The sequence below is a fragment of the Saimiri boliviensis genome, chromosome 3 (assembly GCF_048565385.1).
Source record: "Saimiri boliviensis isolate mSaiBol1 chromosome 3, mSaiBol1.pri, whole genome shotgun sequence".
Taxonomy (NCBI): domain Eukaryota; kingdom Metazoa; phylum Chordata; class Mammalia; order Primates; family Cebidae; genus Saimiri; species Saimiri boliviensis.
In genome coordinates this window covers 49,620,299-49,637,475 of record NC_133451.1, presented here as the reverse complement: position 1 = coordinate 49,637,475, position 17,177 = coordinate 49,620,299, and the positions used below count along the sequence as shown (strand labels likewise).

The 17,177-nt window shown below is 41.2% G+C and overlaps 1 protein-coding gene and 1 pseudogene across 1 annotated transcript in view; one reads left to right on the top strand and one right to left on the bottom strand.

Annotated features, from left to right (window-relative positions):
- The first annotated feature begins 3,777 nt into the window (after nucleotides 1–3,777).
- CHIC2 (cysteine rich hydrophobic domain 2) overlaps nucleotides 3,778–17,177 on the top strand; it is a 59,443-nt gene continuing 46,043 nt past the window's right edge. Inside the window, exon 1 of the mRNA XM_003933621.4 lies at nucleotides 3,778–4,265. Within this exon, the coding sequence (XP_003933670.1) occupies nucleotides 4,147–4,265 (119 nt within the window). The 5' untranslated portion in view covers nucleotides 3,778–4,146. The remainder of the gene's footprint in view (nucleotides 4,266–17,177) is intronic.
- LOC120363620 (small ribosomal subunit protein uS5 pseudogene) lies at nucleotides 4,413–10,613 on the bottom strand (annotated as a pseudogene).

Below are 17,177 nucleotides of genomic sequence, written 5' to 3'. Positions count from 1 at the left end.
GGTTAGGGCTTCAACATATGAATTTGGGGGTGGGGGACACAATTCAGTCCAGAGTATATGCACGATCTCATTTGATCCTCCAGAACCCCATGACATAGTTTCCATTTGAGGATGGAGAAAAGGAAGCCTAGAAAGGTGAGGCTGTCAACGGCCGCTCTGCTAGGTAGAGACAGAACTGGGAGTTTTCAAATCTAAGGAATTAACTAAGGAATATTTGCCTTAAAAACAAGTCTTGCTGCCTCCTGAGGCCTGAAGATATTATCTAGTTTGGTTTTGAGCCATTTGGTCTGAAGTTAATATGAAAATGTATGCGGCAAGAACGTGAAGTTTGAGACCAGCTGGCCAACACGGTGAAACCCCGCCTTTACTAAAACTACAAAAAAAGTAGCTGGGTGTGGTGGCGGGCGCCTGTAATCCCAGCTACTTAGGAGGCTGAGGCAGGAGAATCACTTGAACTTGGGAGGTGGAGGTTGCAGTGAGCTGAGATCGCGCCACTGCATTGGAGCCTGGGGGGCAGTTTAGACTCCATCTCAAAAAAAAAAAAAAAAAAAAAAAAAGAATAGAGAGGAACTCCAGTGAAGAGGAGGAGGCTATGGAGGGATAGGCAGTTTGCAGGGAGCAGGGGAGCACCTGGACACAGAGGGAGAGGGTCCTGGAAAAGCACCCATCCCCATGAAAAAATTGGGGGAAGGAGTTTCACGGGAAACTGGATCCTGGAAGGTTGGCGGGGTGGAGGTGGGGGGTTGGAATTATGATGTCAGCTCTCATCAGGAAAATGTTTGACTCATGTTCACTCACCCTTTTGGCCTTGTTCCCAGGTCCCACACCCTTTTGCTGGCTCTGACAAGTTTTTCAGAGCAGGGAAAAGAAGAACACACACACACACACACACACACAGAGAGAGAGAGAGAGAGAGAGAGAGAGAGAGAAAGGAAAAAAGACAAGGCAAATCTCTCTCTCTACCATATACCCAGGCGGTGGGAGTTACAAAGATTTCTCTGTTGAATAGATCTTGGAATAAGAACATTTCTCCCACATTGAGCTAGTGTTAAGATAAGGGTGAGGTTCTCGCAGTCCTCTGAAGCCTGATTAACTCATTCTGGCGTTCTGGAAAGAGCACTAGTAACAATATAGCTCAATTCAGAAAGCATTGATTAAGCTCCTTTTTTGAAGCAGGAACTATGGAGGGTGCTGCAGTTCTAAGGAGCTGTGTGGCTTCCTCTGTCCTTGGCAAGTTGTCAGCTATGTGATGATTTAGATATTTTGGGGCACTAGCTCCTTATCTTGGCCACTGTTTCTACATAAAGGTGAATTCTCAGCCACAGCCAGGTGTGGGCTGTGCTAGGACATGCTGCCCTTATTTCTGTCTTACCTTTCTGTTTGCCGCTGTTCCTTTAACTGAGTGAAGCCACTAGTCTCCTGGCTCCTGCCAGGAAAAAAATTCAGAGGCTGAGGCAGGAGGATTGCCAGTTGATCTGAGGCTGCACTGAGCTATGATGGTGCCACTGCATACTAGCCTGGGTGAGAGAGTGAGATTCTGTCTCAAAAATAAAAATTAAAAAAAAAAAAAGAGGACATTCAGGAAATCTTGCCCCACCCAGTGCACTCAATTAGATCATTATTTATTTATTTATTTATTTATTTGAGATGGAGTTTTGCTCTTGTTGACCAGGCTGGAGTGCAACGGGGCCATCTTGGCTTGCCACAACCTCCACCTTTCAGGTTCAAGTGACTCTCCTGCCTCAGCTTCCTGAGTAGCTGGGATTACAGGCATGCTCTACCATGCCTGGCTAATTTTGTATTTTTAGTAGAGACAGGGTTTCTCCATGTTGGTCAGGCTGGTCTTGAACTCCCAACCTCAGGTGATCTGCCTGCCTCGGCCTTCCAAAGTGCTGGAATTACAGACGTGAGCCACTGAGACCGACCATCATTAAATCTTAAATCGTCACGTGGTCTTGAGAAAGCCACATAGCATCTCTGAAACTAAGGAATAAATTCACCCTCTTTGCTTACTTCACAGGTTCTGAGGGGAACATTAAATGATATATTATGCATGTGCTTTATAAGCAATAAAATATGACACAATGCTGTGGTGATCCTCACAGGGTTGATAAGCTAAGGGAGTCTTACGTGTCACCTATTATCACCCTGTGTATTTATTGTGTGCCAGGTCCTCTTCTAGGCACTTCATAGAGCTTCAGCCCTTGAATCTGCTGAGCATCCCAGCGGGGCAGGTACTGAAGAGTGAGGTTAAGTGACTTGTCCAGAGTTACACAGTAAGTGGCAGAGCTGAGATTCAAAGCCAGGCAGTCAGGTTCCAGAACCCACATTGTTAACCACCGTGTGCCCCACTAACACTCTATGTTCTCCTCCGTGAGTCCCTGGCAGAGATGACAATTGTCGCCTTCACGATAGATAAGCTACCGGAAGGCAGGGCCTAAGCCTCATTCACACATGCGCACAGTGCCTGCCACATAGCTGGAGTTCAGTAGATATTTGTTGAATGAACAGTTATCCTCTGGGGAGGGATACAATAAGTCTGATACACTTGCTGTATTTTTCCTTCGTCTTTTCTTGGTTAACCACACACATTTCCTTCAGTTACTAATAGGAGTTTGGCATTTCTCACCGCCTTCATTGACCTCCTTTGGACTTTGTCCATGCTAGCAGTGACCCATCTAAAGCCAACTACTGTGACATAAACACTGCCTCACTTGGAGAATAGCCTGACCAGCGCTGGGCTCAGTAGAACTATCCTTTCTTCTCCCGTGGTGTATCCTCACTGTCCAGGACTCTTCTCAGAAACCCACTCCTGCCCCTGGACTGTTCATATGCTTAATGAAACCAAGTACCCAAACTGACCCTTCAGCTGTTATTAGGCAGATAAGTAGACTCCATTAAACCTTTTCCTTCCTTCCTCCTCTCCTTCCTTTTTTCTCTCTCCCTTTCTTCTTTCCTTCTTCTCGTCCTATCCTTTCTCCTTCCTGCTTCCTTTTCTTCCTCCCTTTCTTTCAAGGTCTTTTCTGTGGGAGGAACTGGTAAGAAAAGGAATTTCCTAAGGTTTTAAGGAAAAAACAAACAAACAGGTTACTGCATCTTCTAATATGGAATCCAGGTAGTTTATCAGCTTTCTTTCTTAGCATGACGACGGTGAGATTTCTTGTAAGGAAAAAAAAAAAAAAAAATGCCAGCATCACTGGCCTCATATATTGGATTATAGCTAAGGGGATCAAGGGACAAGATGTTTGAATTTGGAGGCGTCTTGGAAAATCCTGTAGTGGACACAAATGTTCACAATGTCTCTGCTGCGCTCCTCCAACTCGGAAAAAAGAGACTCAGGTGCTCATCATAGACTGAAAACCTGAGGACAAGCGAGATGCGATGATCAGATAAACTGGCAATGACACGCACAAAAATGTGTCTATTCCAGCCAGGGCTTTTCTTTTCAGTTGTTTGTTTGGGTTAGAGATGACTTTGGGGAACTGCATGTCTCAGTGGACAGGCTGAGCTGCGTTGTCCGAGTCGTGGGGTTGCAGCCACCAGTCAGTAGAGCCGCCGCCCCCCGGGTCCGCGACTCGGGAGCCGGAGAGCCGGGCCGCGCTTGCGGGAGCGCGCGCCCCAGGAGCCGTCGGCGGGTGGAAGCGGAGGAAAGACGGCGGCCTGGGAGCGCGCGAGGCTTCATGTGTGCGCGCGCGCGCCCGCCCGCCCGCCAGCCAGTCCGCGCGCCCACTCGCCCACGCGCCCACGCACGCGCCCGCCCGCCCGTCCGCACGCCCGCGAAGTCTCGCGATGCCGTAGCCGGCTGCTCCCGCTGCGGGTGGCTCTGGCTGTTGCTGTGGTTGCCCGAGTTGCTGCTGCTGCGGCGGCGGCGGCAGCGGCGGCGGTGCCGGTGGATGTGTGGGCCCCTGGGCGGATGTTGACATTGTGTTGTTGTTATTGCTGATAGTCATGGCGGCGGCAGTAGCGGCGATGGTCCAGACCCCGTCTCCTCTGTAGCCGGAGCCGAGACAGCAGAGAGGGAACTCCGCGGCCTCGGAGCCGGCGGCAGCGGCGACTCCCCTCAGCCTCCGCCGCCTCGCCCGCCCGTACCCCGGCGCCAACCCCGGGAGTCAGGCCCCTTTGGGCAGGGGCGCTCGGAGGCTCAGGATGGCGGATTTCGACGAGATCTATGAGGAAGAGGAGGACGAGGAGCGGGCCCTGGAGGAGCAGCTGCTCAAGTACTCGCCGGACCCGGTGGTGGTCCGCGGCTCCGGTCACGTCACCGTGTAAGGCCCGGAGGAGGGCGAGGGCGGGAGGTGCGGGGCTGGGGTGGGCCCCGTTACTCCGCGGGAGTCCCCTTTCCTCGGCGTCCGCCTGGTGTCGGGGGCCTTCGGAAGGAGTAGGCGACCAGGAAGTAAGAACTTGCCTTATTTTCATTTGTTCGGGGCTCCGAAGTGGGGACGGACGGCGTCCTTCCTCCTCCGCACACCCCTTCGGCAGGCCCTGCAGGCCCGGGCGGCGTGACGGTCCCCGGAGGCGTGGGTCTCCATCAGCGGCTGCCCTGCGGGCCACCCTTCGGCGAGCCTCAGGGTGGAAGGACGGGTATGGACAGGGAGCCTCCTGGTTTTCTCGGCCGGGTGTCCTGTGGTTCTCCGTGCCTTTGCACCCGGTGACACGGCTCAGAGGCCAGATCTGGGCCGCGTGAGACCCCAGTGACAATTGGCAGCAAGGCTCCCTGTCGTGTCTGTTTCACACATGCTCACAGGTCTTCCCGTTCTTCTTCCAGAGTTAATTTCCGCAGAACTAACGCAAGTTCTGGTAATGGTACGTGATAAAAATACGTAGTTGAACACAAATTTAAGATATGCAGAGAGAAGTATGTTTTCAACACATTAAAAAAAAAAAAATCTACGTGAGGGACATACACTCTGCTCAGGTTACTGAGGGCGAATTGTAGTCCCAAAGTTCCTCCTTGGGGCATGAACTTGGAGCTTCTTAATGTGTTAAGAGTCCCTGTAAGTCCCACTAGTAACGTTAAAAGTCTAGTATTCAACAAGAAGGAAGGAAAGCTTTCGGAAAGGCCATGACAAATAAAGGAATGTGAAGACTTGAACCAAATAATGAGCTGTCCGGAAGCAGGAAGTTTTGTAATGTTTGTGAAGTCCACAGTTTTGTACTACCTGATATATTGATACTCTCTCATTTTAGATCTCTTGTTCAAGTCATAGATCAAACTGCCATCCTTGTCAGGTGTCTCTGTACTTCTTCACCTTTTCGGTAAAACAAAAGGGCCGGCAAGTTGCAGAATGTCTTGAACAGTCTTCATTATATTTTGGCGAACAGTGAGTGGGATGTGCTGTGAATAACTTAGGGAAACAGTAAGACTTCTTATATAAGTTTGTCAGCAAAATAATTGCATTTCTCAATACATGATAAAATCAGTCATATTGTCGTTTGGGTATACTTATGTAATGCTTTGATTTCTTTGGCACCTGTTAGTTTGTATTCAGGTGACTTACCAGGGCACTGCATAATTGCTGTCATAGCACCATGACAAGACAGTGGAATTTATCACCACCATAACACTTTCTAAGTGTTCTGTCATTACCAGCTTGAGAAATATAACCAAATATCATGAATATTAAACTTGTAACATGTATCACAGAACTCATAACCTGCCGTTTGCTTTTATTTTGACTTTTAGGACCTTTTTGCATTGTTTTAAGCCTAAGGAGTGTGTAGATGCTTAAAGAAATGATTTTCAAACTTTGTCATGCCATCTTTCATTCCCACTACATTCCTCATGTCAAAGAAAAGCTAGCAGAATTTTGTCGCTTAAAAAGGCGGTACTGTAGTTGTATTGTTTCCTCTGTTAAGGAGAAGAAAAGCACTTTGTTGGGTAAGTGGAAAATGTAATAGTGAGCAAAGTACTCAGAACCAAATAGGTAATCAGTAAACTTGACTGTAGTTGGCTACTTGGAGAGGCGAATAGGATAGAAAAGAATTATTAGTGGTTTTCAAACTTAGCTGTTCCTTAGAATCCTGAGTGGCTTTAAGAAAAGACCCTTGCCTTTGCTCCATCCCAGGCCCGTTGAAGGCCAAGTACTAAATGAGGGTCCTAGACATGGATAGTTAAAATAATAAGTAAATATATAATAAAATCTCACAGGTAATTCTAATGTGTAGCCAAGATTGAAAACTATTCCAAGTTATAGGGAGGGACTATCTGCTATCAGTAAACAGTATGCCTTTCTACATTGGGAGTTAAATCTCTGATCTTCCTCAACAACTTCCTTCTCCTCCCATTTGTCTTGGTTCTAGGTCATGGGTTAAAATCTGTCTCAGCCACTTCCTGGGTAAATTATTTATTTACGACCTTTAGTTGAGATGGGGATAGTTAGAGTCCATACCTTTTAAGATTATTAAGGATTAAATGACATAGTAGTACATGAAAAAAATTTATTGCAGTGTATGGTACTGTGTTCACTGGATACTAGCTTTTGTATTATCCTCCTCAGGTACGGTTTTCCACTTTGAGAAACAGGCATAAAACATAGTAAGTACTAAGAAATTAGAACTGCCATTGTCAAACGTAACAGTGATTGACTTTAGTTTTACTTTTCCATTTCTAAGCAATGTGTATGTGCTTAAATTACTGTGTTTGAAGTATTTTGATGACGATAAGGATCTTTCTGCCTTGAAAACTTAAGGCTGTTTTATGGTGACATAGATAGGTAATGATACAAAACTTTTTTTTTTTTTTTTTTAACATGGCTCTGTCATACGTAATTCCTAGGCACAGTAGCACACTATGCCAGTGGGTAGTCCAGTTAGCACCTATAAAGGTTTTTAGAATTGGTGCATATGTGTTACTGTAAGTGTTGAGCACATTCAATTTTTCTTGCTTTAAATATAAATGGGAAGAGCTGTCAGAACAGTTGTAGTAAGACTGGCTAAATTTATCACTGCCCCTACCACCCCCTTCCCCCCCAACCTTTTTTTCTTTCTTTGTTTTTTTTTTGAGGCAGAGTGTCGCTCTTGTTACCCAGGCTGGAGTGCAATGGCGCGATCTCGGCTCACCGCAACCTCCGCCTCCTGGGTTCAAGCAATTCTCCTGTCTCAGCCTCCTGAGTAGCTGGGACTACAGGCACGCGCCACCATGCCCAGCTAATTTTTTGTATGTTTAGTAGAGACGGGGTTTCACCACGTTGACCAGGATGGTCTCGATCTCTCGACCTCGTGATCCACCCGCCTCGGCCTCCCAAAGTGCTGGGATTACAGGCTTGAGCCACCGCGCCCGGCTTCTTTTTTTTTTTTTTTTTTAACTAGGGTGCTGATCAGAGCAGTCTTCCCTTTCCAATTTGAAAGTAATTGACCATATAAACTGAATCATTTGTAATCTAGATCAATCTGGAAGGATATAGATCAATCCATATGTTTTTCACAGATGTAACTTCTGAGTAGGCCTTGACAATGGACTATTTCTACTCTTTTTTTCTACTTTAATTTATTACAGTATTACTATTTACTTTAGAAACTATTGTATTCTCACGTGACATGATTGGCATGTCATTGTGGTGATATGAGAGAGTAAGTTACCTTCCATTTTCTAGGTTAGTTTTTAGGCATAATCAGATTTTTGTGATATAGGACACAAAATGTCTAATTTGCTTAAAGTCCGCTTTAAAGTGGCTTTTAATACTAATATTTTCTTTTTTTAAGATACAAATGTTTTCATCTTAACTCCAAATCAGTCTTGTTTTTTATACTTCTCTTGTGATTGGTATTCTTTTTTGACATTCTTCTGTTTAAGAATACTATTTCCCTTCATTGTTAGATTTCTATGTAGCAATATGGATAAATCTTGTGCAGAAGCATATTTTGAGGAAAATGGTATTGGAAGGAAGGAAGATAAATGATAGATTCCTATTACTGCATAATATTTAGGTACATGTAACCTAAAAGGCTTATACTCACGATTCAATTAAAAGTAGATTTCCTTCTTGTTTTTGTGATAACTTCTCAAATATATAACTGACTATGAGGGAAAAAGTGACTATTAGGTAGTCTTGACCAGGTTGGTTAATATTTTAAAATAATGGAGTTCTGAATGCTTCAAAATATATTCGTACAGAATATATTGATCATTATTGAAGTCTTTCATTTTTCACAGTGATAACTTTAAAGGATGTGTCAGTCTAAAAGGTAGAATTTAAAAGTAGTTTTAGGCCAATGTTTCCTAGGTAATCTATCATTATAACAGACGTTATTTGCTCCCATCTGCAGTCCCTACCCTTTCTATGTCAGAATCAAACTTGAGGCTTTCCTAGAGAATGTCTAAACTTTGATTTCTAATTCAAGCCCTGTCATAGAGCCAAGTTATTTTGCTGAGATTTGTTTCTAATGTTATTCTTTTGTAAGTTCACTAAGTTTTACCGTGTCTTCATGTACTCCCTTCTGAGGTATAATCTTAGCATCTCCACAAATAATTCCTTAACCTTCAACAGCATTTTTTATCAATGGCTGTTGGAAATCACTGTTTGCTTGTTTCATTCCAGGTATGTTATGGAAAATTAAAAATTTAGAAATGTGACTTGAAAACGTTTGGGATACAGCATGATTTTTGAATAAGAGACATCACAAGAATACCTTAGTGTTTATCGACATATCAAATGGTAGAGTTAATAAAAAAATTGTCTTGAAATGTGTCAGTATTTCAGGACTGCTACTAGATGCTGTGATTAGCAATAAGAGACCTGAACATGATTTGCCAGAAATTGCAGAAACATTTCAATAAAAGTTTTGTTAAACTTCATAATTCCTACATCTTTCTCCCATCCAGCATAATATTTAAGACATATTCTATTTCTAAAGATTAAGCGGGCCGGGCACGGTGGCTCAAACCTGTAATCCCAGCACTTTGGGAGGCTGAGGCGGGTGGATCACGAGGTCAAGAGATCGAGACCATCCTGCTCAACATAGTGAAACCCCATCTCTACTAAAAATACAAAAAATTAGCTGGGCATGGTGGTGCGTGCCTGTAGTCCCAGCTACTCAGGAGGCTGAGGCAGGAGAATTGCCTGAACCCAGGAGGCGGAGGTTGCGGTGAACCGAGATCATGCCATTGCACTCCAGCCTGGGTTACAAGAGTGAAGCTCCGTCTCAAAAAAAAAAAAGATTAAGCTTTCTGTTTTGGATTTTTCGAAGACCTTATTGATGTATCTCCACAGGCTATTAAGTTCTTGAGGGCAGAGTTTGTGTTTATTGATCTTTCTCTACTATTTAATATAGTGTCTAGAATATTATAGTTCCTATGATATTTTCTAAATGAATGAAATAATTTTATACATCTTTGGATTTTGTCAGAATTGCCAAAGAAATCACTGTTTTCTTCTCTTTCTGCACCTCCTAACAAAGGCAAATAATAGTCTATAATAGAATACTTATAATATTGAAAAGATAAATGACTCCTTTGTTTTTAAAAATGAAATTTGTTAATTGTGAGGAAATTATCAAATTAAGGTAGATTTTTAAATCTGTGTGTGTGGTTTTTTTTTCTCCAGAGATTTTTGTTTTCCTGTTTTAGAGACAGAGTCTTGCCCTGTCACCCAAGCTGGTTGGCAGTGGCCTTGACCTGCTGCCTCTAGTGATCCTCCTTTTTCAGTCTCAGTCTCCCAAGTAGTTAGAACTACAGGTAAATTTGCTATGCCTGAATAATTTTTTAAAAGTTTTTTTCATTTGTTTTATGTAGAGATAGGGCTTCACTGTTGCTCAGACTGGTTTTGAACTCCTGCCCTCAAATGATCCTCCTGTCTCAGCCTTCACAAATATTGGGATTGTAATATGAGCCACCATGCGTGTCCTCCTAAGAGATTTTTCTTTTTTTCTTTTCTTTTTATTTGCAGAGTTAATTCGCTTTATTTTTCTTGTATAAAAACCCTATGCCGTAGCCACAGCTGGGTCCTCTGCATGGAGACTCTGGTGTGGGTCTTGATGAGGTGGTCAATGAATTCCTGATAGGGAGACTTGGTGAATACAGTTTCCTTCCAGAGCTTGGGTGTCAGGTAGCTGCAAGTCTTAGAGATGGCATCAAAGGTGGCCTTAGCGAAGTTGCCCAGGGTGGCAGCGCAGCCCCTGGCTGAGGTGTGGCAGTCATCGATACCAGCCATCATGAGCAGCTTCTTGGGCACAGGTACTGAGACAAGGCCAGTGCCCCTTTGCGCAGGGATGAGGCACACCAGCACAGAGCCACAGTGGCCTGTCACCTTGCAAGGGACGGTGTGGGGCTTGCCGATCTTGTTCCCCCAGCAGCCTCTGTGCACGGGGACAGTGGAGAGCTTGGCCAGGATGATGGCCCCACAGATGGCAGTGTCCACCTCCTTGGAACACTTAACATCCAGACCGACATGGCTATTGTAGTCCCCAATAGCAACAAATGCCGTGAACCTGGTGGGCTGGCCAGCACGGGTCTGCTTCTGCACCGGCATAATCTTCAAAACCTCATCCTTGAGAGAGTCCCCTAGGAAAAATTCAGTGATCTCAGATTCCTTGATGGGCAGAGGGAAGAGACAGATCTCCTCCAGAGACTTGATCTTCTTGTCCTTGACCAAGCGGCTCAACTTAGTGACAGGCATCCACTCCTTATCCTTGGCCTTGCCTCCGTGAATTCTGCGGCCTCAGCCCTGGCCCATCCATGGCGGCGACACCCGCCCCGGATGCCACTACTGAAACCTCTGTGGAAGCCACTGCAGTTCCCCATCCCAGGGCTCCTGGGGCCTCGCCCCCACCCACCCCCCAGCACCGGTCATCAGCCAATTGGTGTTTTATCAGAGAAGCAGCAAGATTTTTCTAATTCCGTATGGTTTGAGAGGAAATCAATTTGATTATAGATTTGGACATATCTTTGGTAATATGAAGAAAAAATGTGATGCGTTCTAATTGGACCAGCTACTAAAACTACTTAATGCATAGATTTTCTTGAATAAATTAGAAATATGATAATTAACTGAGGTTTCAAAGTTTTTACTGTATTCGAATTTGAGAATTTATATGACATTTTGGTCCAAAGAGTTCAGTGTTGGATTTTTGCCTACCAAAGGATATGAAGTTGATTAGTACTTAAAATTTTATGTGACTGGTTAAATGGAAAAGAGGGATTAAATGTTGAAAAGTAAATTATATGTAATTATTATGATGCTAAATAATCAAATACTATTCTAAATAATTTAAATAATAAAGAATAATAGTATTTGAGATCTACTCTTGAATTCCAGCTGGAGTTTATACTGTTAACAGGTCAAAGGCCCAGGATATTAGACCAGCTATATACTTAGAAAGAAATCTTCCAAATCTCTGTAATAGCTATTTCTGGCTTAGGTTTCTAATCTGCTATAAAGCTATTTGAGATTTTATTCTTAATAAAAATTAAGTTTTAGATATAACATGTAGCAGCAGATGCTCTTGAGTATCCTTCTAGTGTCTTCTGTGTAAGATTGTGTGTGTGTGTGTAACTTTTGACCCAACCAGAATCTTAGGTCTGGAAGGGAAGAGTCTAGGGATTTTTATTTTTGTTAAGAGTGTTAATGTGATTCTATCAGACATATTTGGAAAGTAATGGGTGGTACTATGGAAAAAGTGTGGTCTTTGATGTCAGGTAAATTGGTTTCAATTCTCAGTTGCTTCCTAACTGTAACCATAAGCAAATTCACCTTTCTGAACTTCAGTTTTTTCATCTGCAAAAAAGGATAATATCCACCTTAGAGTGGATTTTGTGAGTCAGAATTTAGCTAATGACCTAGATCCATAATGGGCATTCAATAAATTGTAATTTATCACATATTTTGATGTTTAACTCTGCATGCATGTTTTTTGGTTAATCTTTACCATTTTGTGGGAAATCAGTCTAAAATGTGATGTATGCTTTTCTGCTTTAAAACAAGATTCTGAGCATAGATCAGAATTATTTAACTGACTAGAGGAATCGTTTAATCAAAAGCGGCTATCAGGTTGATACACAGTGATGTCTTAGTGGCCTTGAGGAATGTTGGAGTTTGAGACCTTCTTTAAATGGCACTTTCTTTTAAATTTCATGTGTGGGCTATTGCTTTTGGTTTACATTCTTCTGTCTTTGTAATTGATCAGCTGTACTTGGAAATAAAACAGCCAGCCTTATTAGAACTACATATAAAGTAAGAGAATTTTATTCTGATTGATGAATGTAGATGCTTGGGTTTTACTGCTTGGGTTTTACAATATTTATTTTGTTTTCTCAGAGTATTTTTTGTTTAATCTTTGATTATCAGCTGTCCTTATTGAGGTTTCCTGGTAAGTAATTTAATGAGTATTTGTTAAATGCCCATTTTTTTCTGCCAGATATTGCACAAGGCTCTGGGTATATAATTAAACGCAAAATGATACACACATAGTTTCTGCCCTCATGGAGTTTACAGCTAATAGACAAACTTTATCTGATAAAATTGCAGTGAAGAAAATGGATGAGGTCCTGTGATTGAAAATAATGTGATTAGGGAGAACCTCTCTGAGGAAGCTAACATTTAGGAAGGATGAGAGTCTTGTCAAGAGCCCCTGGATCTGGAGAACAGCAGGTGCCAAGACTCCAAGCCAAAACAAGCTTGACTTGCCTGAGGAACTGAAAGGATACCTCTGTATTACGGCTAGAATATAGTGAACAAAGGGGATAGTGTCTTGAAATGAGGTTGGAGAGTTCAGTAGGGGCCAGAAATGATTGTAAAGGGATTAGGATGAAATTTAGAAGGTTATTGAAGCAGCCTCCATAAGACATGATAGTGGCCCCAGCTAAGGTGTTGATCTCTAGATTAAAGGAGTTATTATAATTCTGGGTATAAACCATTAAATTTCACCACTTTTCCTATGAGATTTGGAAATACGTAGCAATGGCCACTTTTGCTATCTGATTCCTCAGTTGTTTTGTGTCTATGGTTTATTTTTTAATTTTAGCTTTGTGTAGGCTGAGGTTAAATAACTGGCTGCCCTTACTGTTCACTGGGAACGATTTTGATGGCATTCCTGCACTTTTTGTTCTGCTGCCGGGGCAGCTAGTATGCCAAGAGGATAGCATATGCCAGAAGTAGAGAGAGTCTTTCCCACAAGATCATAGATTTTGAAGTGGAAACCCTGGTAAAAGTTTTATCCTTTAGCTATAAGGTGTATGGTATGTGACAGCCCTCATTACATGATTCATTAGATTTGAGGAAAAAATTGTGTTTTTTAAATCTTACATTTAAAACTCAGTTGTGTCCACAGAAGCTGAAATGTTCTCATAATGTCCCTGAATAATAATTTTTTTTTCTTCTTCTTCTTTTTTTTTTTTTTAAATTTGAGATGGAGTTTCGCTCTTTGTTGCCCAGGCTAAAGTGCAATGGCATGATCTCAGCTCACTGCAACCTCCCCTTCCTGGGTTCAAGCGATTCTCCTGCCTCAGCCTCCCGAGTAGCTGGGATTACAGGCATGCACCACCATGCTGAATTTAGGAAATAAGTGCTCATCTGCATAACCCATGTGTGTAGTTTGAAATTTCTAGTTCATATGCTCATAGGTCTTGTCTTATCTGTAGGAAGATAAAAATTCTGTGTACCTATAGATTTGTACAGACTGAATGTCTCAGAATCCAAAATATCCAAAACTAAATTCATAGTCTACCCCTCAAATTAGTTTCAGCTGTACCCTTCCATTATCAGTTGATGGAAGATCAAGGACCCCATTTGTTTAGATGAAAAATTTTTTGATATGTTCTTGATTTTCCTCTTTGTCTTTCACTGTCTTGACATCTTGGCTCTGTCTTCAAAGTCTAGCCCTATTTTGCCACTCTACGGCTGGAGTGAGTTGCCAGTCTCCTTTCTGCCTTACATTGAATATATTTTTCTTAAGCCAGGCATAGTGGCATGTGCCTGTAATCCCACCTACACTGGAGGTTGAGGCAGAAAGATCACTTGAGCCCAGGAGTTTGAGACTACCCTGGGCAACATAGCAAGAATCCATCTAAATTACTAAAAGTGTATGTATTTTTTCTTCCTCGTCTCCACCTTTGCATCTCCTCTTTTACAGTCATCTTGATACATCTGCCATAGTGATCTTTTAAAACGTAAGTCAGATCAAGTCTCTTCTCTGTATCAGGCCCCTCAAAGATTCCCCATCTCCTTCAGAGTCCTTTTAATGTTCTACAAGACCCTCCCTGATCTGGCCCATCATTACTTGTCTGCTGATCTTAGTTTCTGCTTACTATTGGCTTCAGTTTATTTTGACTTCTAATTATCGATGGCTTTACTACATGTTGACTTCAGTTTAAGCCCTTTCACTGTCTGTCAGCTCTTCCTGTTACCATGTATTTGTCTTATGTTCAGATACCTCAAGAGAGAGCTGATTAAATTAATGTTATCTAAGTTAGGCAGGACTGTTGGGCCTTTCCATTCCATGTGCTGCTAACCAGCCCAGGGGATTAGCTGTTCGTAAAGCAGATGCCCACTTGTGATCTAATTAGCCAGAGTATAGGGACTTCCTAGTTAGGCATGCAGAATAACAGGCTACTTTCTCTAGTATACATGGTTTTGACCTGTGTAGTATCTTTTCACATTGTTGTATTATAATTAATTTAATTATAAGATATTTCCGTTTTAAAAATTTTACTGTTAAAATCACTAACTCAGAAGAAAAGAAACATTGAACATATATTTTTGGTTAAGAGCAAAACAAGTTGAAGCAGCAGATTCTTGCATTTCTAGATTTATAAGGCAAAATTCATTATGAGTTCAAAACATGTCTTAATTTAAAATGGTAGTTCATTATTGAATGCCAAGAGACATTGTTAATATGAGGAGATAAAAGGAACATAGAAGAAGTTAAAAACTGAAGTAAGAAGGACAGGGGATTTATATGGACTTGAACTATGGAAAAAAATAGAAATGCATTCAAGAAAACTGTTTATTAGTGAACCCAGATTTCCCTGTTTACTTATCTTAAAACACCTAGTTAGTACCATATAAAAGATTCAGATAAGAAAACAAAATTATAAAATATTTGTCTGCTGGACATTGTGGCTCATGACTGTAATCCACACTTTGGGAGGCCAAGGTGGGTGGATCATTTGGGGCCAGGCGTTGGAGACCAGCCTGGTGAACATGGTGAAACCCTGTCTCTACTAAAAGTACAAAAATTAGCCCGGCATGGTGGCAAGTGCCTGTAATCCCAGCTACTTGGGAAACTGAGGCAGGAGAATCGCTTGAACCTGGGAGGCAGAGGTTACAGTGAACTGAGATCATGCCACTGCACTCCAGTCTGGGCAACAAAGTGAGACTCTGTCTCAAAAAACCAAAATATTCATCAATTATTTACTTAGCAGCAACTATACATTACTGAAAAATAGCTCTTATTTAAAAGAACAAATAGTACAAAATATCTTTAATACTCCCTCCCTAAAATAATACCACAGAATACTTGATTATTCATTAACATATCTGTGCCACTACAGGTATTTTCTCTTGATACATTTCTGGAAGTAGAATTACTGGATGAAAGGGTAGGAATATTTTTATAAGACCCCCTTTACATACTATCAGATTGTATTCCTGAAAAGTCTATCGACTTACAAGGTTTTTGTTCTTTTCAGTTAAATGGTATAAGAACAGTTTTGAATTTTCTTCTTCAACATTTTCCTTCATTGAAAAAGATGGTAAAAACTCTGAAGATATGTAAATAAATCTAAAAATGAAAGGAAGGGAGGGTAAAGAAGTTTATGTTCAATGATATTTCCATGTTATTAATTTGCAAATTTCACTTCTAATGGTTGTTTAATATTCTGTTATATTGAGATACAACAATTTACTTAACCGTTTCTAAAATGTTATAAATATATACATATTTATATTTGTGAATAAAGATTCAATCAACTTGTTTATGCATAAATTTAATCCACATTTCAGGTTATTTTTTAAGTAATATTACATTTCGGAAGAGAAAACCCTGTGACAAAGGTACAAATATTTTCAATGCCAAATTAATCTGAAGTGGTTATAACAATTTATGGTTCCATTGACAGTGTGTGATATTTTTCCATCTTGACCTTCTTGCCAACATAAAATAGTTTTTAAAATTTAATTTTATTATTCTTTGTAGATAAATGAATTAAGATGCCACCTATTTTAAATCATATTTAAAAAAATTATCTAAGTGCTACTTCTAGCTTTTTGGATTAGTAGAATGTTTGGTTGTTAGAGTTTGAAGGGGGTTCAGCTGCCTACCCAATGCAGGAATCATTGCTTTTCTTTTAAGTATATGAAATTTTAGTTTATGGGATGAAACTTGGCCTTTCTAATACTGTCCTGAGCCAATTGTACTTTGTCTTAGAATAAAGGAAATTATTTTTACCACATTTAGAAACTTGTATGTAAACTTGTAGGTACATTTATAATGCTGTCAATTGAAAACAAAACATATATGCCATTTTCATTCTAACAGTCTCTGCCTCCTGCCAAACTTAAAAAAAAAAAAAGCCAGAACTTACGTAGTGTCAAAATTAAGCAGTTTATGTCAGAAATAAATCATTAAAGGTGATATTTTACAGTTAAGAAGTGTGACTTTTCTTATTCATTTAATAAAATAAGATGGTCTTGCTAAAATTCTACCCGATAGTATTGTTTTGGTTGGTCTAGATTTGGGGGGAAAAAAAAGGTTTTGGCAGGGATGAAAAACATAGCAAAGGAGATATTTGCTGTGGCCTGTGCCAAATAAGACATTCTGATATTCAAGCTCTTTGCTAGGAGAAAGCATGCTATATGAAAGAAGACTTGCTGAAAAGAGTCGTTTTCAATTACTCTGATTACAACAGTCTTATTAGTAAAGAAGTGTGTATGAAAGCCTGGATTATGGTAGTTTGAATAATGAATGGGAGGTAGGTAAGGTAAAGATAGATAATGTAAAGGAGTCTTTCAAAACATTGGTTGAGGAAGGAAAGAAATAGATGTCATCAGATATTGAGAGAGAAGAAGAAAATAGGGATTCACATTCTCAGGTGAATAGACTAATTCAGGTTTGTAGGCTATATTTAAGGAGCCTGAAGTGAGGTAGAAATACAGTGAATTGCAGAGGAGACTGGAGGAGATGCAACCAGAAAAAATGGTTAGTTTTGGGAAGTTTTCCTCCATTGAGAGATGGTAAAAAATACT